Source organism: Pagrus pagrus (genome assembly GCF_965226575.1).
Source record: "Pagrus pagrus genome assembly, chromosome: 8".
Classification (NCBI taxonomy): Eukaryota; Metazoa; Chordata; class Actinopteri; order Spariformes; family Sparidae; genus Pagrus; species Pagrus pagrus.
In genome coordinates, this window is record NC_140192.1 from 12,472,325 (window position 1) to 12,497,799 (window position 25,475).

Here is a 25,475-nt window from a genome sequence, read left to right on the forward strand (position 1 = left end):
GTTATACATTTCAATGTTATAAACATAAGTTATCTCGTAAAAACATGAAATGTTTCACGTTATAAGATGATTCAGTGATAACAACACTAACATTACAGGTATTTTCTCACTAGAAAAGATATTTTCATGTTGTAACCACACATTTTTTCATTATATCATCACGTTTTAAGGTAACGTTATGTTCTAACAATACATTTTAATACATGAAATATTTATCATCATATTATCACATCATAATGTTTTATGTTACATGTTCATGTCATACATGATTAATAGTATATTGTTATAACAAGAAAAGTTTGTTGCAAGTTTGTATGATGTGATAATGTGAAAATATTTAATGGTAAAATTAAAATCATTTTGTTATAACAATAAACTACACACGTTGTTACATGATACTGATTTGTTTTTCTTTTGTGGCGTGGCGCCAATAGGCTGCCGTATAATACAAAATGAAAACCAGTCAGACCAGGACGCAGCAGATCTTGTCCTATTTTGCCTTCTGGCAAATTCACAGCAAAAATAACACATAAAATCTACCTCAGTGTGTATTTTATAGCATTTAGATTCTAACTTTGTTCTTCTTCCTGTGTATTTCAGCTGGGCTTTAAGCCTGAGGATCTTCCCCCTGCATACACAGAATCTAATGCTCCTGGGTATCCCAGCACACCGCCACCACCAGCACCTCCATCCCCACCACCCCTACCTCAAACAGACAGGGTTCAACCACAAACACGGTCACAACAATAAGCCAGGACCACAGCACTGTGCTTATGTTGACGTCATGGACAGTCTCGATTATAGGACTGCCTAATGGACTACAGTGAGCTGGTACTGGAGCTTATAATTAGTTTTATTGTGTGTGTTTTTTTTATTGTGGTAAAATGAATGTGATGTCTACACACAGGGTCTTTAAAACTGCAGAGGGTATACAGGATATTCTCTGAGCCAAACACTTAAGACCCAAAATAGATTATATTTCCATGCATGATTATTGTTAAAATGGGATCTGTGTGCATAATTTCTCTTGCTGGTATTATCGCCCACAAGGAGTTTATGCTTTTGGTCGTGTTTGTTTGCAATTACAGCTTTTCATTTTGCAGGGTATCTCAAAAAACACTTTAAAGGTATTCGTGAAATTTATTGTTAATTCAGGTGCAAATGTGAATCCAGTGGTGCCACCATGTGGCTATTTATGAAGCACATTGTTTTGGTTCATGTCTCCTAAAATATGACAAATGTGTGTTGTTTTTGGAGGACTCCTTTTACCAATATGTATTAGAGCCAGCACAGATTTTCCTTTAAATGTTTTCACACCAATTTCTTCACACAAATTATTTTATAAAATCTTGGATATATTTAGTTCATAGGTGGAACAACATCGTAATTGAATTTAATGGAATTTCTTTTACCCTAGTATTAAAACTGAAATATTCACAGACAGATTTTAGATATTTGCCAGAAATCATGGACACTATCATCTACTCAGGATCAGTCTATCACTGTGCACATTTTAATGCAAATTCTGATCCAGATCCAGATGATCTTTTGTAGAAATGATAAGTTTTGAAGATCCTTCAGCCTCAGGAATGTGTGTGCTCTCTGAGCGCTTTCTCGTTAATATTTAGTTTATGTGTAACATATAATGACACACTGGATGTAGCAGTTATTTTAAGTGGCTGAATGATGTATTCATTTTGCATTTAAATCAAGACCAACTTTCTGAAAGCCTTGACAGTGACTTGTTTTCAGGATTGAAATTGGATTATACGTAATTTATTTTCTTCTTTTCTCTGTTGTCACTCTTTTGGTGACACTAGACGCATGTAATGCTTAATTCCAGGGTCTCATTGTATTTACGTGAAAGCTTGAAAGCTGTATTTTAAGGTCAGAGGTGTGCTGTATCTAAAGTCTGTACCAAATGATGTGAAAAGTACAGATGACAAAATACTGTTTAAACAGCCTGCTCTGAAACCAAGAAAGCTGCCTTTTCTGTGTGAAACTTTTATTTAAAACTTTAATTAAACAACGACAACACTGTCAATGTAAAGTGTAAATGAGCAAATTGCACATCAGAATGGTTTAAATCTCAGGACGAGATGTATATGATACATATAGTAGCTGGTCTACTAACAGATATCTGGATAGAATGACAAAAATGTGTGTCACTCCAAGATATGTCTGTAATATCACACATATACTAAATGTATCTGTATATATTTAATTTTGTACTATATTTCCATGTAAATATAAGATGTTCATAATGATGATATTATCATATGTGGCTTTGTATTATTGCACAATTTCAACAAGACTTGTCCAGCAGAGTCCACTCTTGCACCAAAACTATGACCAACTGTATACACGTTAGCCAGAAAATTCTTCAGGTAAGAGTCCTCACTGTCAAGTAAAATTTAGTCAACCATGAATTCACAAGATCCTACTTCTTCTATGTGCACATTTTTCTTCATTATGCACTCACGATTTGTTTTTCCTCATTTAGAAAGTTACATGGAAAAGGCTTTCAAACTATACTCAACAAAAATATTAAGGCAAAGCTTTTGTTTTTGCTCCTATTTTGCATGAGTTGGACTTATTTCTCTAAGTTCTTTAGAAGAAAATGAGTTTAAATGAGTGGTGGGGAGCAAATCCATTCACCTGACAGGAGTGTCTCATCAAGTGGCTAATTAAACAGCACGATAGAGGAGTGCCTATAACTGGTCATTTTGAGAGAAATGAGCCTTTTGTGTGCACAGAAAAAGTTGGTCTTGGGAACAAAAACCAAAGTTGTAAGTGCTACATTGTAGGCAGTTGGACTTGTTTATGTTTCTTGAGACGTTTAACCTCTCATCCAAGAGGCCTCTTCAGTTCTTACTGGAATGAAGTTGCCGGCTGACGTGTAGGCGTGAACCCTTAAGGTCATTAAGGTCACGTGTGACTCGTTAGAGCCACATGTGAGTCGCTGACCCAACCGGCATTCATGTGGGTCATTAGGGCTAGGTGGGTCCAGGTGTGAATGGGTGTCCCTCGGGCGAGTGAACTCAGGACAGCATTGTGAGTGAGTGATATGTAGTGTTGTAGGCCACCTCCTCTGTTCAACGATGGTTGTTCCAGTTTGACACCTCTTTCAAACCATCTGGTTTCTCTGGCCAAGATGTGTACATTGTTGTCCTTGTGCTTTCTCCTTCAGATATAAGTGGACAGCAGAGTCTTGACCTGAGGAGTTGGCCCTCCTGTATTGTGCCGTTCGCTTATGGAGGGACTGTTTTGTTTCCCAAATGTAGAAATCTGTGCAGTCCTGGCTGCACTGGACAGCATAAATTCTATAAATCTGCTTATGCCTGGGTGTTTTCTCCTCTGGGTGGACAAGCTAACTGAAACATGTCCGGTTGCCTACAATATAGCACCTAGAATTACCCTGACCTGAATGAATGAGAATCTGCATCAACATGAAAACAGGAGTGTTGCGTTTATTAAGTGTAGTTTGTGGAGAATCATAAATCAGATACTACCTGTTGTTGCATTCAAAGACATTCATGTAACTGAAATTGTAGGGATATCTTTTTTCTTGCAAACACACACACACAGGGGCTTGTATTAACTCTTAATCACGTTTCATGTTTCAAATTTCTCATTAAAACTGGTTCACATCTCACACTCTCATCCATCAATACTTCTTTCTTTTTCCTCATGTGCTGCATTGGTTAAGAAGAAAGTCAGAGTATGTTACAGAATGGCAACAATTGCCGACATTGTGGAGACAGGCTGACATACAGCCACACATGGCCAGAGTAACATGTGTCCCAAACATGTGTCCCAGACATTTACACATGATCTGTAACCCTAGATATGTCAAGGGGGCTTCAACGTGTCCTTTCTCTCTGTTTTAAGGCAACTGGATGTGGTGTCGTCTGCCAGCCTTCCATAAGGGGAAATCTTCTCCTCTTATACATATCTTTACTGAGCTATCCTATCACTTACACAGCACAGGGTGTGTGTGTGTCCCTTCATATCTTTCTTCCTGTGCTAATTTAAGAGTGTGCTTTCACAACTTCCTGTCATTGGGAACACATCACAAACATGTTAGTCCAGGGGAGACAATATGACATTATTGGCAGCTTCCACAGCAGAAACTAGAAAAACCCATAAATGGAAAACATGTGCTGTGGGTTGCAGCTACACCCTGTCACCTCTCTTCTTTTTCTTTTATAAAGCTTTTTCTCTCTACCTCCCTCTAGCTCACAGGGTTTTGTTAGTGGGGAGCGAGGGCTGCTAGAATAGTCTGTCGATAGTGAAATGTTGTTTTATAGTGCAAATTAAACACTAGAGGGCAGTGTGAGTGTGTAGACAGATGCACATGCCAAGCGTGTGTACACTATGTCTTTATTTATGTTACAAGGCAGTTCTTGTTCAATGGCAGCTTGACAGCAACATTTTAGAAAAAAAGGAAAGAGCACTCATTTAACAGTAACTTATTTTAAATCACCTCTTAAAACCCACTTTTATGAACTTGCTTTCCTGTGAAGTCACCCTTCTTTTGTGATTTTTCATCTTTCCATCTTTTATTCCTTTTACTGCTCTTAGTCTATCAATCTGTTTTAATTCCTCCCCTGTGATGTCTTTTTTCTTACCGTCCTTTACTGCTTTCATTTGTTATTTTCAATCTATTTCTCTTTATTCTTTTTACTGCCCATAATCTTTTTTTTATCGCTTCTTAATTCATTTGATGTGATGTCGTCTTCTTGTCATCCTTTATTGATTTTATTCTTTTAAGTTTTTTTATTTTTGCATCACCCCGCCCCCCTCCCTTTCAGTGATTTTGCCTGTTTTATAGCTTTTATTTCTTTTACTTCTACTTCTACTACTCAGTTAATTATACTGACTTTTTTGTGCTCTTACATGTTTTGTTCTGCCTTCTTGTTTTAACTCACCTTAGACGAGGCTTCCTTGTGTGTGGCTTGACTGTTGAGTGTTTATTCTGCAATACTGTCATCCTGAGTTTCCTGCTTTTGGTTATTTGTCAAAGCACTTTGTAAACTCTGCTTTTAGAGGTGCTATATAAATAAAGTTTATTGTTTTTATTATTAGTTCTAAAAATACACCATCAATACATCTTTATTACAGTGATGATTATGACCTCCACTATCTAATTGTTTATATGTTGCTACTGTGAGCCATTTAACAGCTTGGTGATTTTGGCCCATGCACACAGGCAAAGCAGCCCTTGTATGGTGATTTGACTCTGTACCAAATAAGTATTGACTTTGGAAATGTGCCCGAGGTTATCAAGTAAAGTATGATTCAGAACGTTGATGGCGCAAGTGAGTAATACAAGCTTGATTGGGTGGACGAGGGACGTCACACTCCTGCACTGGATCATCTATTTCTCCACATGTCTTTAGCTTTTTCTTTCCCATTAGACTTCCATTCAATCACACCAAATGTATCAGGAAATGTATTGCTATATCGCAATCAAAAAGGCTTAGTACATCATTTATGTATCAAAACCCAAAAAATCCAGATTACTATCTCATTAATGGACATTTGCTCCTTATATGCTTTGAATGTTTTGATATTTCTAAGTCGGCTCTTGTCTTTTAAAACTGCACATTTGTGTTTTAAAATCTCAATTATCACTGAAAAATATTTAGGGGGACGCCTTGAGTGTTTCTGCGTGGCACCTTTCATACCACAAAGTATTCAGATCAATAACATCTGAAATTATAAACAACTTCTCCTTTTCTACTGTATGTACATGGTGTACCATGTGCTCTGTCTCACATTTGTACCCACCCCCCTCTCCCCGTTTCCTCCATTCCCTCTCACCATGTTTTACTCTCTGTGTCTGTCTCTCTCTCTTTCAGGCCCATGGTTACACACTTTATGGCTTTTTCTCTCCTCACACCCATCCCCCCATCTCTCCGCTTTCCTCATGCATGGCTCCCTCCATGTCCCCCATGTGTCTATACAGTATTGTGCATTCAACCATATGTATATCTACTTTTTCGTGCATATACTGTATGTCCAGTTCTTCTGGAACATAAACACATGTGCATATAGCTACATATGTTATTTACATTTCAAAGAGTGTCTTTATTGTGAGGATTGGAAGAATTTATTTTGAGCCCTACCCTATAACACATGCTGACCCTGAGGAATTGTTTTTTTTGCTTTTCCACACACGCACACTCACACTCAGGTAAAACTGTTTGGTCTGATAAAATGATTGGAGATGATACAGTACATACTCACACAGGATGTTCACAGTTACAGCCAAAATGAGTCCTTAAAAAGTTATTTTGCATTTGCTTAATCCAGTGGCTCTTTACTGAAATCTGCTGCATTTTCATATCAATATTGAGATAAACACTCAAACCCTAATACACATTGCATGCATGAACTACTACAGCAAAGGGAAATGTAGATGATCTGACCATAATTTACACTTTTCTCTATCGTTGAGCTGGATTTGTTTTGGCCAGACTGATCTGGACTACAATTCAAAACATTGTTCTGTTGGTTTGAATAATGCATGGTCACAAATGACCTACATGTGGGTAAGCACTGGTTTAAGAGGTCAATCTGCCCACTTAACTACAAAGAAATCTGTTCATTAGTGTCTTTCTTAGAGACCCTGCCGACAGACAGACGAACAAACAGATCGTCCTGGAAACAAACAAAGGGAGAACAGTTAAGCTCAAGTGGAGTTAATTTAGTATCTGATTTTTATTGAGAAAAGAAAGCAGATTGTTTAAGTTTTCTGGTGAATCCGAGTTTGAATACCGCTGGTCTGCAAGAGACACGAGGGATCCTGGAATAGATTTAGATGGAGAAACCCCCCGAGGGGCTGCACACAGAGGGCAGCACAGATAATATACAAAGGAATGGATGGGAGGCTTTATCGTCCGTGCATGTGAGCATGTCGGTCAAAGAAGAAGAGTTTCAGAGCAAGAAGAGAGGAGAGACAGGAGACTGTGTTTGTCTGTCTATGTTTGTGTATGTATGTCTGTTCTCTGTTGAATGATCACTGAGCACAGCTGCTTTTTTAATTTTTTTTACTAAGATGACCCATGTCTCTCCTTACCTTCCTCCCATTCTCTGTAGTCCCCCTCCCCTCCCCCACTGCTTTGTGATATGAATGCACACTGGAGAGTCCCTGGCACTACACTGTCTGACGAAGCTTTATACTGTCTGATGACACACTCACTCACAGTGAGTCTCTGAACTGCTATTTTTGTACAGCCTTCATTACTACTGTGACTCTTCATCAACACATAAATGCTAACATACAATATGTTGAGCTGTGGGAGGTCCTTGGCCCTATCAGGATTTTAGTGACACCGTCCACAGGCTGCAGGTTTTCTTGATCTTTCATTCTTACTTTTCTCAATGTAACTGCTGTGGTTTGTTTTTAATCTTCTTCTTGTGTGAGCAACCATGTTCATCCACTGCGCAGTGATTCAAACCTCACTTTTACTAACCCTACAACAAAAATTCACTGGATCTGATCGTTATTGAATGTTATTGTTGTTTATTGAATGGGGCATTACTATTTCTAATTCTCTTTTCTTGTTGGTGTCATTTAATCTAGTTAGTGAGAAACATACAGGGGCTTACTCCAGCTAAGTAAACCAAAACCGACACAAGAAGCAGTTGGATTGATTTGGAAATGTCTTCACTGAGCCTGATTGGTATGGCAGTGGATGTTATGAGCTGACCAAGCTGGTTGTAACTGTGAGCCGATCAGCTGGTTCAAGCAGGTAATGAACTGGGTGCCATACCAAGTTTTTCAGCGGCCCATTAATCCAAAACCCCAGCAGTTATACAGCCTGTTATCCCGCAAAAAAAGTGCCAATTTCTACCAAAATACGAACCCCCTCCCCACAGCTGTAAGTTCAGCGACTGCCAGCCCTGCCCATGTGGCTGAATCTGCCAGGGGTTTGCCCTTCATAAGCTATCTTTCTGTCCTGACAGAAAAATCTCCAGGAAGGGTGTTTCTTTTCAGAACAATATACCTTTGGAGTCATGGACTTTTGGCCCAATTGGGACTTTTTTTTTCAGACTGTTGGGGTTCCGTTAAGGTTGTATCATGACAATCAAGTCATTATAACACTTAACCCCCCCAAGTTGTTACCCGTCCTAGCAATCGCTGATATCTGACTAAAATAAACTGCGACTTAGGGAAAGCAAAATTACTAAAATTCTGAAAGTAAAAAAAAAATATGTGAAAAAAACAGAGTGGCACCTTTCAGAGTCTGTCTGTTTGTGCAAGTGGGTGGGCTGGCTGCTGTTGGTGGTATTCAGAAAGGTCAGGGGTCACAGGAATTGGTGGGAGTTGGTATCTCTAGAGAGGGTGGGGTCAAGGGTTTGAGTTCAAGGGATATCATCTTTCATCAGAAATGCGTTTATCGCCGAGGGTTTTCACTGTCCCACTTTACAGAGATGAAAAAATGTGAATATTGAATAACAGTCTGCCCACAAATCTTTGGAATATTGAAATTCTGCGCAAAGTAAAAGCTCGGAGAAGTGAAGTTCATCCTCCTAAAGTACTTTCCAGCTCTTGTTTTGAGAAGCATGCTTAGTGGATTGCAAATGTTATTTATTTAGCCTCACAGTGGTGCTTGGAGACAGTATGTAGTCCTCACTCGTCTCATCCAAAAATAACATCTCAGAAGTTTTTTGTTTTTTAAAAAAGTCACAATTTACCATGAAAAGATACAAAGTATTAGTGAGAAAGCCCCCACCAAATAAAGTGACCATCTACATCGTTACTGAGTAGAAAACACATAGGAGCCTCTTTTCCCCCAGTGTGCATTAAACAACTGTGGCCGCAGTTTCTCAGGACAAAAAGTCTGAAAACTCCAAATCTAAAATGAGGTATTTACGCAGTCTTTGTCTTTGTGTGTGTTTGCATTGCTGGGACAGGGGTGGTAACTATAGAGCTGACCTGGGGTGTTTGTTGATGAACAACATTCCAGTGAGTGTGTGTGTGTGTGTGTGTGTGTGTGTGTGTGTGTGTGTGTGTGTCTGTGTCTGTGTCTGTGTCTGTGTGTCTGTGTGTCTTTGTGTGTGTGATAACCCAGTTCAGCACAAGTTAACATCATACGTCTATTTAAAGATGGTGATTCCTTGCTGACCAGCTGATGTGTGTTTCAGCACAATATTAGCCTTCATGATGCCTCGGTACAACACAGAATCCCCCAGCAGACACACACATCTTGGAAAAACTGTAGTAAGAGTATTCAAAGGAGTTTTATCCCCCCTTTATTTTTCTCCTGTCACACATGTAGTATAATCCTGAAATTCAGGAACATTTATTGCATGGGGGCGATATTCAGGTACCTGTTCCTTTAGTTTCCCACCTCGAGGCTGAGTAACAATTCAGGAAATACTGGTGCGGCTCTGTTGTACACAAACGCTGTGACATTGCAAGAACCAGCATGTAAAAGGTTATGTTAATCTGCTGAGAGATGCTTTCATGTGGAAATCACTTATATATATCACAATAATCTACCATGAACTATGAGTAAAACAGGCTCAACATCCGCTGTTGTCTTTGAAACAGATCTACAGCTTTTCACCAGCTCCATCAGCTACTATTTCATCATTTGAATGATTCGTGTCTGAGAGCATTTTTCACACTCACAAGTGAACAGGCCACGCTGAGGAACGTTTCACACCAACAGGCGACCTCTTTAACATGCTGCACCTCTGGCAAATGCCATTTGCTACTCAAACACATTCTCCAGGATCTGACTGTTTGCAAGACATGCGATCAGTCTTGCATCAGCTATCATTTGAATAATTGCATTGTAAACAGCAGATCAATTGCAGCTGGGTGTGTCCTGTCTTTTTTTTTTTCTTCACTTTTTTTTGCAGGCTAAAGAAAGAGGGGGGTTATCCATTGCTATGTCTCCATCACCGCCCTGAAGACAAGATCGGAACATTGATAGTATTTAAGTCATGCATGTTTGAAGCATGTTATAAACAAAATCAGCCCCGTAATTCGACAGTGTCGACACCTTCCATTGTACTCAGGGTTAAGATCACAGTGGTGATGAGGCAAACCCTGTCTTAAGTGTAAAAAAGTTAAAAACTGCAGTTTAGCCCAGAAATCAATGCACTATTTCGTCTTAAGCGAGGCCTACTTGTGTTTGACTTGGCACTACTATTAACCGTTCAGTTGTATATGACCAGAAAAACCTGCTTTACTGACTGTGCTCAGCAGCAGCCACTTTAAACATACACACATGTGCTCATGGTATAGACAGACTGATGAATAGATAACCCAAGTCTTGAAGTTTTAACTGATAACAGCACAGGAAACTGCTGCAGTTTATATTTGATTATTTAGACAAACTTTATTTTGAGCTTTAGCTTGACAAAACCTCCTTTTTTTGTGCATGCTGCAAAGTCTTAAATGCATAGTGGTCAAACTAAAATCAAGATTGTTTTCCATCATTTCTTAAGATAATAGTAACAGTAACGATGCTGGATCCTAACTCACAATGAATGATTAATGAGATGATCTCCTTTTAGGATCAGAACAGCTTTTGCGTTGACCCAATCAGTCAAGTCAGAAGGAATATAGCCATTCAGGAAATTCCACACTGGTGAGCGATAGATGGGTTGGGTGGTGGAGGTGTGAAGCTGGATGCAACGCGATACAATAATGTAGCAGATAGTTTGAATACTTCTGTGACAGACTGATCACTTCATGTTTTGCATTCACAGATAATAACTAGACTGATGTGATGAGGATGATAGATAACAGTCGTCCTCCTTGAATTTATTGTTATTTAATTGTAAATAATTCTTAAAAAACTCTTTTGAGCCCAAGTTTGACTGTCGTCAGCAACTCTTCCTGTCTGACTGTCATTGCTCTGCTGTGAATTTATCTACTCAGTCAAATGCAACACTGTGTGATTAATTGTTGATCACTGAACACGCAGTATAATCAACAACTTAATAGAGGAAGAAGTACAAAGCAAGTCTTATCAAAGAAAGATAGCGAGGTGAGGTGATCATACAACTCTCTTACGCCTGTACCAATTTGAATACAACAGGAGTTAACAAGATTAGTGTTTAACATCACAAAGCAGCGGCCTTTTGGCAGCGGTTGAACCATTTGGTACCAAATGTGATGGCTGCAACACAGACTGCAAATTACAAAAACAGAGCAATTTGGTTACTCTTTATGTTAAGCCTGTTCGAAACCAGACACAGACATCAAAATAAACCCTAAATCACCCGCACACACAAAAAATAACTTTTATATTAATTTATTTATAGATTAATATCAGTGTGACACAGATATGCAATAGTTAAATGAACAGAAAAGATCACACAACATGTCCATTTAAAAGTGATCACAGCTCTGGTTTTTGTTAAACACTGACAAAACAGAAAATGTAAGGAAGGCCCAAAGTTTAAAAAGGCTTATCACAGGTCTCCCTCGGCTTAGATTAGAATAATTGAATAAAAATACGATTTTGAATTCGAACATTTAGCTCCAAAAAATAGTCATAATCCAAATGATACTAGAAGTCCATTATTTCCACTTGCCCAACACGGTGTAGGTGTCAAGAAAGAATGTAGTATGGTAGCATTTACAGGACTGCATGTTCCTTGTGCTACAAAACCGACTACACAAAACATAAAAAACAGAGAAAGAAAAAATATATATATTTTAGTGTGTGTGTGCTGCATTGTTATGCTCCAGTCAGAAACAGGTCACAATTTCCCACTTAGCCAACACTTCAATTTAACATACTGCAAAATCTAATGACTGAATTCTCATTAGTGTGATAACTGTAAGCATGAGTGAATGTTACGTTGGTGTTAAGCTCAGTACAGACTGACCAAAATGTAGAGCCATGTGTGAGCCGTGTCCTAAAAGAACGACTGTTTAGAGGAAAAACTCATCTATTTTTAAAAATCTGTACCAGAACTGAAGAAGCCTCTTGGCTGAGAGGTGAAACGTCTTCAAGAAACTGAAACAAGTCCAGTTGCCTACGATACAGCACTTGGTATTACCATGACCCGGGTGACTGAGAACCTTCATCAACATAAAATCTATATTACATTTTATTCCTAAATTTTAACTCTTGCACCATGTTTGTCTTTTCTCATTCCTCATTTCACTCGTGTTATTTTCTTTAGTACATTTTGTACGAGCATCATTAGAGGGAGCCTGAGAGCAAGAATTTAATTGCCAGCAACTGCTTCTGTAAGGAACTGAAACAAAGGAACTGTAAGGAACTCAGAGATTTGCTGCTTGGTGACTTACTGGTTAAAGCCACTACAGTAACCCGAAGGTCATAGTGACAGATGTCCAAGTTTACTCCAGCTAGAGTGACTATAATGGAAAGATCAACGGTTCAATGTGTAGGCCTACATGCTGGTGACATGTAGAAGTAATGTATGAATGTAATCCATCTGCACTCCACTCACACTGTTGAGGGATAAATCAAGTTTCAAGCCCACAGGCTTGACAGCCACGTTGTGTAATGTCAGCACAGTATGTGAAGAACAGTTCAGCTGCACACTGGAACTGCACAGCCTGTGTGGAGCAGAAACACTTTTATTCGAGCTCCTTGCTTATTTTACAAGATTAGGACAATGAATGACACAACCCATGTTCTTTGCTGTAATTATGCACGAGTATGGCTTTACGAAAGGAGTTGGAGACAATGGGCGCTCACAGCAGATGCGGTGCAGGGGGGGCGTTGGGCGTAAACATGTGTGCATGTTTTCTTTCTCTTCATTCTCCGGATGAGATGCACACAATGAATACTGTTCTCTGGCTCCATGATTTTAATGAATTCAAAAGAGTTGACAGAGGCACACACTGTTTTGCTGTTTACTGTTGGTGTGCGTTTTCCTCTCAAGAATAAGGCTCTACATGAATGGTGGCATGCTTTATGTTCTGTATGTTGCGGACATATAGTAAGAAAGTATATGGAGAAGGTGCAGCGTTGTTGCCATGTGCTCGAGCCAGAAAGTATTTCTAACTGATCCAGGAAAAGGGGGTGTGGCACTCTGAAAGAGCGTGGGCCACTCACTCTCTCCCTCTCTGCTTTGATGGAGTGGTTGCATAATATATCCCACCATCCAACCAATAGGTACTGATACAATCATCTCGCTGAGCCGTCGTGCACGTGCACGAGTGTTAGGCGGGGGGTGTTTCTGTCTCTCCACGCCCCCCATCCTTCATCCCAGTGCTCCCATAGGTTCGGTTCAAAGGTAACAGAGGGACCGGGGGCTCTATAAAGATCCAGAGGGTCCACGCTGCCACTCTGCTCTTTGCATTTCTTCGGTTCTGTCTTGTTTTTATCACCAGCACACATCAAAATGCCCAGCAAGAGGAAGAAGAACAAGCGTCGCATGAGGAGGGTGGTAAGTGGTGGCAGGCGATCTATTTCTTCGCGCTAGGTTTTTTATTCTCAGCACGATCATACCCGAAGTCTGTCGAACTTTATTTAGAATGAGGAAATGTTGATAAACAAATGTTGTTTTTGTAAGTTATGATGATCTTTTATTTATTCGTTTTCAAAATTTCAAAGCCTTGTTTGTATCCTGACCCATAGTGATTGCTGATGCTGATGCTGATGCTTGGAAATACAAATGCGTAGTGTTGATGAAGAGTGCGCGCGTATGACCGAAGTCAACTTTTACAGGAGCGCTTTAATCAAATCACGTCGAATCATAACAACAAGATACAAACCGCACGATGTTTTTATTCTAATTTGTACGTCCGGTTGTGTTAATTCTCCTCATTGAAATATTTGTTTTTATATTACACATTCGCTTTGTCGTCTCCTTTACTGTGACGCACTCACCTCCGAGGAGCGCTCCGTGCGTAAAACCTCGCAAGGACGAAAGTTGTACCAAAGATACGCGACCAAAACGATAGAATAAATTTCACTAACACGACAGTAAAGACGCTTTTTCTGCACAAGACTTAAATAAATTCCTTGGCTTTGCTCCACGCTTCCACGTGCGCTCTGCATGAAATGGTTAAGTCCTGGTTCAGCCATACACCTCTGTGCTTTATTATCATTAACATGAAAAATGCCACGTTCACTGTACTTACTTAACAGTAATTCAATACGTTGAAGCAGTAGCGTTGACCTGATGATTGGCATATTTGACTCCGGTCCCGCCCCTCTCCTCTCTTAGGTAACTTGGAGAAAAAATTAACTTCTGAACATTGAGTGCCCAAAGAGAAGAAGTGGGTGTGACAGAGATGGGGAGGGGTCTATAACGACTGAGAAAGTAACACTGGAGTTCCAACGTCTCAGAGGGCAGAGGTTACTCCACCACCAAACACTCTCCTCAATCAGTGCTTATTATAATAAGTAATTGCTCTATAATCTTATTTCAACTTAAAAACCATCTCTTGCTTCACCATTAAAGGCTCAGTCCTCTGGCTCTGGGATGATTTCTCAGTATGGAGTTTGTGGCATTCTTCCTCAGGCACCCCCCCCTCCCTACTCCTCCTCCTCCTCCTTAAGCCTGTCCGCCTGGCCGGTCCGCGACTCAACGCCACACAACTGTATTTGGTAGTGTGTGCACCAGAGGAATGTCTTGCCTTAGTTTTGCCAGATTGGAGTCTGCACAATCTCTCTGATTCTCTCTCTGCCAGCGACACTTTGATAAAAACGGCCCCTGAAATGACTTACAGCTCTGTGTTATCACCAGTCCCCTCAGAGGTATCAGAGCACAGGAAGGGAAGGAGCTGCAGGACACTTAAAGGAGTCGAGCTTATCTTCGGCCACACATGCCTTTATATTTAAGAGCCCCCGCTTTGGTGTTTCTCTCCAATTAACAACTTAGGTTAATTGAACTTTTTATTTGACTCTGTGGTGGTGGGGTTTGTATTTCTAGACAGCGAGCTATCTCGAGGCAAAGGGAGGGGTTGTTTTGACGGTGGCTAGATGGACAGGCACAGACACATGAACTTACACACACATGCCACATTGGCTTACAGCATCGGTCTCGAATGCCTTACTGGCTGTCGGCCTAACAAAAGCATTTTCGGCGAGTGATTGTAACCTGATTATAACCTGATTATGATGTGATTAGGCCCACTGTCTGGCCCCCTGGGCATCCAGCAGTGCTGCTGACTCGCACGGTTTCCATTCCCGCTTCACCAGACCTGTCAGGACTGCTCTGATTCAACTAATTAGCCCCCATTATCTAACTAGCTTTGCTGGGCCCACTCCCAGTTACCCAGCCCCTCCCTCGAGTGGTCTGCACTCCTAAAACCTCCCATCAAAGCCCAGGGGGGTTTTGTCCTGAGCTGAAAAACATGTTGGATCGGGCAGGGATGGCATGTCCGGTATTCCTGCAGACAGAAATGTGCGGGGCAAAGCTCAGACTGACAACAACATCAGTCAACACCATGAGGGCATCAGTAGCATTTATACCCCTAAACCCCTTTTTGTGTCTGTTTTTTTTTGTATTATATTGTAATAGTCTCTTATCACAATGATAATATAATATCAATATCTCACCAGGCCCACCATTATTATCTAACAGTTTACTCTACATACGCAAAACTGAGCCAATATCATTTTCCGCGACAGAATGAGCCACAGCTGCGAGATCAATGCATGCAAAGAAACTTAAATAGTCATATCACTAACCCAGTCTTTTTTGTGCATTTTCCTCTTAACAGCAGGCCCAGAGGAGGGCGCTTGAAGAGCAGCATGCAGCCAACCCACCGGTCAAAGCAAGCCCCGGGATCGCAGTGAGTGCGCCCCCTGCAGCAGCCCCAAAGAAAGCTGCTAAAGTGCCAGCACCAGTTCCAGTAAAGATCCCAGAGGCCGTTCCCATCGCTGTCCCCATTGTCGAGACCCCTGTTGTGGAGGCCCCCGTTGTGGAAGCCCCCATTGTGGAGACCCCCGTTGTGGAGACCCCCGTTGTGGAGACCCCCGTTGTCGAAACCCCCGTTGTGGAGACCCCCGTTGTGGAGACCCCTGTTGTCGAGACCCCTGTTGTCGAGACCCTTGAAGTAGAACTCAAACCAGTTGTTCAAGAACCTGTCGCAGAGCCCGTCCCAGTCGAGGTAGAGACACCAGAGCCCGAGGCTGTGGTGTTGGAACAGATTCCAGCAGAAGTCGAGGTTGAAGTCGCAGCACCGGTCACTGAAGAAGCGCCAGTCATTGAGACTCCACCAGCGGAGCCCGCTGTAGTCGAAGCTGAGATTGTAGAGGAGGCTGAACCTATCATTCCCGAAACAGAACCAGTAACTGAGGTAAGATTAATTAAGAGTATCATCACTAATGGGTTTCTTCTAGACCAACCTTCTTAACCAAACATATCAGTCTAAGGTTCCTCTGTAGGTCTGGTGTGATGGCTCCTCAAAGGCCATTTACTTTGAGTGTAGATTTTGAACTGGATAATATTGTGCAATAAGGCATGGTGTGCAAAACTGAAGCAACTAGATCTCAAAACATGTTTTTGATTCTTTGGTGAATCACCCAAGACAGCTCACCAAGTTGGTTCCTTCTTGTTGCAGTGAGACGCACAGGGTTCACCATGTGCCTTCATTAAAACTGCATGCAGTTGCCAGGGAAGGGTATTTTTATGTTTTTGGCCCAGTTAGGTGCTTGTTATGTGTAAATGTCCTGACTAAGAAATAGTCTTTAGTAGGCTCCAATTTTGCATATGTTTACAGGCGGTTTCTGTATATAGTACTATGTTGGTTTTGGGTTTTTGAACGACCAGATTAGAGTCTGTTTGGTCAAATGGTATGTGCTGTGTGTCTGGGTCCTTATGGGAGAAGGGAGGCAGGTTTGGTGGGGGGTGGGTCGACAGAGGGAACAACGTGTTCCATTTAGCAACGAGGTGCAGAGTGGGAGAGATTGTAGTCTCCATCAGTGGGAGATGTCACTATACAGCATCCCTTAATGTCTGTGTTACTGAGTAGGTTTTCTTTGGAATTAAAATGTTTTTATTGGTGAGAAAAATAGGGAGTTTGCCCTCTTAACATATGTAGTTATCACCATGATGTACTTTTTCATTTTATTATTGTGCTAAAGGAAAAGATTTCCAAATGCTATTTTGGATGATACACAATTTTCTTGTAATATATTCGATCAATGGTGTTGGATTTTGAGTTTTAAAGTCAATGAAGTTGGTGAATGGGATGAAAAAGCTTGCTGTTTGGCCTCAGTTGTAGTTCTAGAAATGCTCGGCCTTTGGCTTTTTATTTTAGCAAAGCTGTAACTTTTACTGCATTTTGCCTGAAAGAAGCTGTTTACCAAAAGAAAATCAAGAAAAGTCACTAAATTGTTTTCACCCTCCAAATCTATACATTTTCCTTGACTAGTTAAAAAAAGGACAAATGATCTTTGTTGTCATGTCGCTAACATGTGCACATTTGGGAACAGAATGTTCTGTTTCAGCTGGTAGCCTGCAGGCTATGTGCAAACGAACACACAAAGCCGCACACAGCACATACATGTACATCTGTGTGCCTTGACTCACCGCTCATGCACCCGCACACACACAGGCACTAAATTTATGGTCTTTGCTTTGCGACTGAGTCACGACCACATATGGTGCACATGTATGTGCTCACATGTGTGCATGAAGGTTCCCTGTCGATGGTTATTGGCGAGTAATCCTCAGGTCATCACGTCCAGATCCCCCCAACACCACGTGTCCCCACCTTCATGCTTCCCTCCCACCAACCGACGGACTCCCTTTTTCCTCCCCTCTTGCCTTGCTTCTTCTCGCTCCTTCTCACTCACAGATGGGCCACATTCAGCTCAGACGCGCACAGACACTCTGAAATTTAGTAATTCCTGGATATCACTGCACACACTTACAGTAGGAGGTTAAATAAATGGTGCAAGTAACATTTTACTTGCTTTGTTTAATGAACTTTTCTCAGATTTGACTTTGCTCACAGTCAACTTACACACCTAAGGCCACAGTCCTGCAAGAAAGTGTTGGCATATCGTGCGGTCAGTTGGTCGATAGGTGATAGAGCGGGTAGAAATGGGGCTCATATTCAGCTGGCTTTGGGACGAAAGAGAGGTGGCCCCTCCGCTTCTGGGTGTCACCACGGAGACTCAGGTGAGTGCGAACCCACCACCCGATCCACCCGGACCTGCTGAGTGTGTTTCATTTTTCTGTGGCCTGAGGCAACAGTGGGTGTGGCTCCTGCCGAGGCTGAACATTTTGTACCAGCTTGCTCCCTCTGTCCTCCTGCAGGCCTCCACTCCTCCCCCGTTCAGTCCCTCACCCCTCTTTTCCCTTGTAAATTCACTCTCCCTCATCACCCCTTCCTTCCCTCCCACCAGTTGTTCCTCTCCTCCGCCCTCCCTCTTGCACTTCTCCCTCCTTCTCTCTTCTCCTCTTGTCTTATGGCGACCTATAGGCTCTCTTAGCTCGTCCTCTCAGCACGTGCACTCGTTCACCCATGCGTCCCCCTTTTTATCACAGGAGGAGAAGGTGGGTTATGAGTTGCTGGGAGTTTGGGTGGGGGGCATCTGTCTGTGTCTGTCTGTGTGTAGTTGTGTAGTTTAGCCTTTGGTATTTGGTGCTCTGAGAAGGAGCTTACAGACAGCTGCCACAACCTTTTTAAAGTATGTGACAGGTTTCTAGCTGAGGGATGACTTGAGGTGCGTTCACTGTCAGTTTGTTGACAATGAAAATGTTCATTATAGCATGCTTACAAATGATTAGTAAGCATATTTGCTTTTGTCACATTTGACACGAGAGAGAAAATAGAGGGTGACAAAGACGTGTAAAGTGACCCTCTTTAACGTTTTTGGACTAGGTTGGAAAAATTATCACCTCATGGCGAAGCACGTGAGGGGACCCAGCCCCCCCCAAACACTCCACACACATGTATGTACACATGCAGTCGCTTCCCTCCCTCCCACTTTTACAGGCAACTTTTATGGGTTTGCTTTCGGGGGCACTGTAGGGCTTTGTTAGCTGAGCCATACATTTTTGTTCCCTTTTCGGTTTCCTTTGCATCTGTGACGACTCTCCTTTCATACTTTTCATGAAATGAATTAACAAAAGCCTTTGTTGAAAAAAAAGTTTTTCTTTATTTTTAGTTGTCTTGTTTGGAAGAAAGGAATAATTAGATTGCAGGTACATTATGTCCTCTATGGGTTAAAAAGTGACTGATCCTAGATCTGCTCTGGTTTGTCTGGAATGTATCTTTTAGTCAGACTGGTGATGAAAGATCAGTGTGCAGATCAGTTTGGTACACAGTGTTCTGATGCTGGGACAGAGTGGAGGGGTGTGTATACTTTATGTACATTTATGTGTCCACGTGTCTGTGTGGGTTTTCCTGTTAAGCAAAGGAAGCCCTATAGTCCAACTCCCCCCTTCTTTCCTTCCCTCCTTCTGTCAGCCCCCCTATACTATACTATCCCCCCAGGGCTATATAACCGGAGTATATATTTACCCATCTCCGCTATACGTGCATTTCTGCCCGCTTGGCTTTTGTTCAGGGGCTGTTAAAATCCAGGAGGAACCGGATTCCTCACCACCCATTAAAGCAGCACAGAGAAGAAGGTGGAGTAAGTCAAGAAGCTTTGACTGTAATCAGCATTCAGAGAGTTTTGACACTGCACTACCTGTACAAAGATGGTTTTTCTGTGGATTTTGATGAATGAACGACTAGCAGTAGCAGACTGCATGCACCAGACCTGTCCTACATTGAGGACAGGCTGGTACAAGACAAGTATAAATAATTTACTGTCCGACTTTGAGGTTTTGCAATATTTATGTGCTGCTCCATGTGATTGCCAGTATGGCTCAATTCACTTGGACGCACAGTGGGTGCCGCCGCCAGTGGCCATTAAGGCTACTGCCAGCTGCTCCAGTAAATCAGTGGTGAGGAAGATATGGTGACTTCTGTCGTGTGTTGGGCATTTTTTTATCATTATGGGAATTGAATAGTAATACAAAGATGTGATAAAAACATGTTGTAGCTTGTGTGGGTTTTAAGAGTCAGGACCTGGTGACATAGGTAGTTTAATGAGGCGAATAATTACATTTTCTAAATGAGCTCTGTCTTGAAGAAAAGGGGGCGAGAAATGGGTGTACCAGCCTCCAGTTATGCAATTGGTTGTTAAATTCCTGTAGGATGTATAATGTTCCTCCCCTCCTCCTGAGCTACAGCTACACTCACACACAAAGCGTACTCTGAGAAGAGTGTACGCACTGGTTGTGTGTATGTGTGTTTGTAGGAAGTGAAAGCACAATCTGATTTTTTGAACTGTTTTGGATGCAGTAAAGCTGGCTCAGACTCTCACTGGCTTTTCTCTGTTAAATGCCTCGAGGCTGTCACAGCTACAGTTTGGCTGATGATCTGTTGAGAAGAAGATCAGTTTGCCGTGGGCACATTTTTTTGGACCTTTGCGTTTGTGCCGCTCCCAAAGCGCAACCTCTTAAAAGAATAAAACGGGATAATAGCATCAGCAGGCAAGAGGCAAACATTTTTAATGGCCTGTAAATGCTTGCTAATGTACTCCTGGGTGCCTAATGACATGTACTTTCTGCCCTCACCGCTCTATTTTATTAGATTTCATACATGTTTATCTTCGTGATTGTTTTGACTCGTGAATAAACCCTCTCTTTTTTGCTCCATAGGTCATACCCCCAGCTGAGGCTCCAGTGGAGGCTCCTGCTGAGATTGAGGTAACAAACTCGCATTTCACTTTTACACACACACAAACTTGCGAGCACACACTGAACCTCTTTTCTGGGCCCCTAACCTCCACTTGCTCAGGCAGCGTATCTTTGTGGTAAAAGCCAGAGGCAGATTACACAGGTGTGAACGGGTATGAGAATAACTTGCTGTGACACATTTCAAGTTAAACTCGTTTTGATTTTTGAGCCGCTTATCACAGAGACATGTTTACATGTCTTGTCAGCAGAAGCTTACAGTGCAGTGCTGTAACTGGCTCGAGCTGTCAGAGGAAATAAATTAAAAAACGACTCACTCTGCAGTAACAGAAACCTGTGTTGCAGTGACGCAAGTTTCCCAAGTTTTCATCTAATTGATTAGCTGCCATTCAGGCTAACCACGCAGCCCTTATGTAAAGCACAAAACAGTGCATTCATTGAGTGCGAAAAACTCTGCGTGCAAGGTAACACATTTCAGTCTGTGCGTCTCACCAGAACAGCTGTGCAAAAGATGCATTACATGAAACCACAGTAACTCAGAGTTTCCACCCGTGTTTTGTAAGTTTATAGCGGCAGTAACTGAACAAAAGACAAACCTTTCAGTTGAAAAGTTTGTGTGACGTAAGCTTCACACCTTGTAAACAGCCACACTTTGCCTCAGGTCTTTTTCCCTTATGCAACACGGTACTCCTCACCTAATAGAAAAAAGTCCAATGAAACACAAATGTCAGGTTCAGGGGGTTCATAGGGGCAAAACATTTTTACCAACTTTATTGGATCAAATCACATAAAGGATCTCATTGGTGTTTATTACTGTCCAAATGAAGAAAGAAAACAACTTAATATTGCAGTTAACAGGGCTTTAATGAGACAACAACAATCAATCGATCAGCTTATCCATTTGCTTACGTGTGTCTTTATGTCTCATTCTCCAGATTCAGACAGAGGAGACAGCAGTCACAACCACAGAGACAGAACAGGTAAGACTCTTCCCAGTGACAGCATGGTTTGACATTGTAGTCGTATCATCAGTACAATTTCATCTACATTTGACATTAGTCTGACTCATACGCTCAGCCATTCAGAAAAACCTGGTCGATTCATTCAGTGATTCACACGGATGTTTCGTGTCTCATTCCTTTGTTGCATGCTGCATGGTTTGTTAATGTGTGCCGTGTTGATTTTGCATGTGCAGACACAAAATGTCTGTGAGCCAGAGACTGAAGTGGAAGCTGAGGCCTTGGCAGAGGAAGACACAGTCATCGAGGCTGAGGCAGAAGTCGCCATTACAGAAGAGCCAGAGGTAGAGGCAGAGGCGCCTGAAGCAGAAGCCGCTGCAGAGGAGACAGTTATTGAAACAGTGGTGGAATCGGTGGAACAGGTTGTCACAGAGGTACCTGAGGCAGAACAGGTGACTGAAGTCAGTCCTGCAGCTCCAGAAGAGGATGACGCTGAAGTCGAAGTGTTGCCTGAAGAAGAAGCACCTGAAGTCCCTGCTGAGCCAATTACGATGACAGAGGTGCAACATTGATACAAAACTTTCCTCTTCTCTCTTCAGCACTCTTTTTTAAATCTTCTTCCGAGGACACAAAATGACACAGAAGTGCATTAGTGACTTATGTAGTTTTTACATTTTTATTTTGTGATCGTCTCTTGCATGTTGTGTGCAGCATGTGGTGTGGAACAGTTGTTATTGTTGAAGTTTCCATTATTAATCATTCAGGAGTATTTCTGCAAACGCTTGTCTGAATATCAAACAAAGGAGAGATTATTTTTCCCTCTCTTTTTAAAAGCTCACAGCTCAAAAGAGTGATTTTTTTTTCATTGATTGGGCTATCAAGCAAAAAGTTGAGCTTCCTCAAAGGCTACATAGTTTACTGGCAATGTTTTTTTATTTACACACCTGCAGCAAAAACTAAAATCTCACTGTGTCCCGCTTTTTGTTTTGTGTACTCCAGGATGCTCCTGTCCAATCTGTGGAAATCCCAGAGGTATGTACACCATATGGCTGCTTGAGCACATCTTAAGTATTTGCTAATGATGAATAGGTTTATCTTTGGTATAAACAGTACAACTACAAAAGTAGAAAATGTACATCTGCATGTGTTGACGTGGCACTATCTGTTGTCTCACCAGCTGCCAGTCACCATCCCTGAGGCTGTAGTAGAAGAGGCTGAAGCCCCCGTAACCACAGCGGAAGAGGTAAATCCTAAAGTCTTGAACAATTTTAGACCAAATGTTATGTGACAATTTTATATTCTAGACAGAGATCGACCTGAAATCACAAGTGTTTAGGTCATACTATTAATAAATCGAACTCATTTTCTCCTGGGATGCTCTTTAATTAGTCCCCCTAATTCACTACTATCTACGCGTTCTGTGTTGGTACGTCAAAAATCTGAAGATGTCCTCTTTTTGTCTTTTCTCTCCAGACTCCTGCCACACAGGAAATCGCTGACAGCCTGGTCGACGACTTCGTTGTCACAGAATCTGCCTCAGCAGTGGAGGTCGCTATTGCTGAGTCTGCTGCTGTCGAGCCGGTGAGAACGACGTGAAATTGGCATATTATTTGCATCCTGCCTCAGAAAAGCTACCTCAATCTATTTGTACAAATTCTCATGCTCAGCTTTTTTTTTACCGGCGCCTCTCTCTGCTTGCTATATTTAGGACACTGTGGAAGTGAGTGACACTCTCACAATCCAGTCAGAATGTTTGGATGTGACGCCCGCCGAGCCTGAGCCCGCTCCTGTTCTTGCCCCTGCAGAGGAAATGATCATTGTGAGTTACGGGCTTTTAGCATTTTAACGTAAACATAAACATTTTATTAATGCTTGACTCTTTTCTTTTCTATGTTTTTAGCCATCTAGACCTAACCTCCTCTCTCTCTGCCTCTCCTTTCCAGGATGCCACTGCTGAGCAGAAATGTCTGGATATGCTGTCAGAAGAGCCTAAGCCAGAAATCTGTGACATGTCATGTCAGATGCAGCTCGCCGTGGAGTCTGTGGAGATGTCGGTAGAGGCGACGCTGAATGGACACATTGTTCCAGAGGTCTCCATTGAGGGCTAGATACACATCTCGCAGCTTGAAAGACCTTTTTTTGTCTTTGTAAGTTTCTCACAATATTGAATCAGTCATTTATCACATAGATTGGATCTCAGTTCTTAGGTTTATTTTACACAACTCCCAGCAGCCACTAACCAGGCCCCTGTCTTCTTCATATTCTCTTTCAGATTCCCCTTTGGTCAATTGGCGGACTCGAAGCTTTAAAGGGAGTCAACCAGTTGGCGTTTTTTATTTTTTAGGGCTTACGACAGAACCGCCAGGAAATTGAAGGGACATCCACACTTTGAAGTGCCTTTCCTGCCCTCGTTCCTGTCAAAAACTCCAAACCAGATGTCAACATGCCAAAAACGGCTGCATTCAAGGCAGCGCGACAGACTGTTGTCATAAGTGTGCAGAAATGGAAACATCGTGACTCCTTTTTCTGTATTTCTCCCCGAAAGCATGTTCAGTGAATTTGTGTCAGCAGTGGAAGCGGAGGTGCTAAAGAGATGGAGATAAAACGAGACCGACGGCAGTGCCTGATAATTCTCTGTATGTTTCTTATCTCTCCAGAATGTCTGCTTCCACGCTGCATACACTCAATGCGTGTGAATACTGTAGCATCAGTGAATGGTGCTATAGTTTACACTTGAGCCTATGTTCATATGGGTGGGAGGGACAACTTGTTCTGTTGTTTTATTTGTCTCACATTTCAAAATCACAGATTTTGCCCTTTTTACTCTTAAGGAGACACGTGTACAAACTTCCCCCCTTTGCCTTAATTTCTGTCCCCTTCTCTGTTCTTCTCTCTGCCTCAATAAAGTGCCAACTCTAAGGTTAGTGTGACGCTAAAACACAGTTTTAGATTTCATGGCCACTGGAGCCTGGACAGAGTACAAGGGGACAACTGAGAGGTCATTTTCCGTTTCTTTCTTTTTTTTCTCACTTTCTCCTTTTTTAATTTTGTATAGACTGTATGATGTGCTACAGTTTTGTGTTCAAAGTCGGTGCTCTGGAAGGGGAAATGTAATGTGATCTGGTTGTGTGGATCGCTGTTGGGCTGATTGATCCACCTTTGAAATAAAGCTGTAACTCATCGTGATAAACAAGGACTTGTTTTCTTTCTTTGGACTATTTCACTCATAAAATACACAGACGGGAGGAGAGATACTGTATTTTTACAGTTCATCTTCCAGGTCAGGTCTGTACTGGCAATGACTTAACATTGTGAGAGCCTTCAAAGATGAAACGTCTTTATTATTAAAGGACTTTACTGTGTGGTTTGTCGCACAACTGCAACATTGTTTCTGACTCAAAGGAAATTAGTCAAATTAATTCTGATCATTACTAACTGCAGCTGAAGTAGGAAAAGAATACAATAGATTTTTAAAATTTTAGAGATTTAGTCTGACAAAACAATTACACTGTTTACAATAAGACACCGAAATCTTAACCCAGATCTAACTAATGAACTCTTTTCACTCGATAAAAGGGACGTGTATAGAATGGGCTTGTTAATAAACACCCACTACATTTATCATAGAATAAACTAAATCGCAGAAAATGCCAATTTCTATGAAATGTTCTTTTAATCCAGAAAATGGTCTGTCAGGTCAGATTTACTTTTATTATGAAATGTCTAAAAAGGTACATGGGTAACTTACTCACATTAACTTAAAATAATACAATTGTTGGTATCATCCACCTGGCTTGGTTGTGTCTTACAAATATTCTATGTTTGATAAATCCTTAATCAACCAAATCATTT

At 41.6% G+C, this 25,475-nt stretch overlaps 1 protein-coding gene across 2 annotated transcripts; it reads left to right on the forward strand.

Annotated features, from left to right (window-relative positions):
• The first annotated feature begins 13,184 nt into the window (after nt 1–13,184).
• LOC311261738 (uncharacterized protein) lies at nt 13,185–24,817 on the forward strand. 2 transcript variants are annotated; one of them, XM_084360634.1, is made up of 11 exons: nt 13,186–13,398; nt 15,683–16,261; nt 20,629–20,676; nt 21,600–21,644; nt 21,860–22,183; nt 22,623–22,655; nt 22,801–22,866; nt 23,097–23,204; nt 23,332–23,442; nt 23,567–23,770; nt 23,896–24,817. In XM_084360634.1, the coding sequence occupies exons 1-10, from the start codon at nt 13,354–13,356 to the stop codon at nt 23,729–23,731; spliced, it is 1,524 nt and encodes a 507-aa protein (XP_084216760.1). In that variant the 5' UTR covers nt 13,186–13,353; the 3' UTR covers nt 23,732–23,770; nt 23,896–24,817. The 2 variants fall into 2 exon arrangements, with proteins under 2 accessions (XP_084216761.1, XP_084216760.1); XM_084360635.1 differs by lacking the exon at nt 21,860–22,183 and having other exon boundaries at nt 13,185–13,398.
• The last annotated feature ends 658 nt before the right edge of the window (nt 24,818–25,475 follow it).

Excerpts from the sequence above, each read along its gene's own strand:
- LOC311261738 (XM_084360634.1), top strand. The coding sequence starts at position 13,354 with ATGCCCAGCAAGAGGAAGAAGAACAAGCGTCGCATGAGGAGGGTG. Across the intron at positions 21,645-21,859 it reads CAACCACAGAGACAGAACAG|ACACAAAATGTCTGTGAGCC; the intron begins GTAAGACTCTTC and ends TTGCATGTGCAG. Across the intron at positions 22,656-22,800 it reads AATCTGTGGAAATCCCAGAG|CTGCCAGTCACCATCCCTGA; the intron begins GTATGTACACCA and ends TTGTCTCACCAG.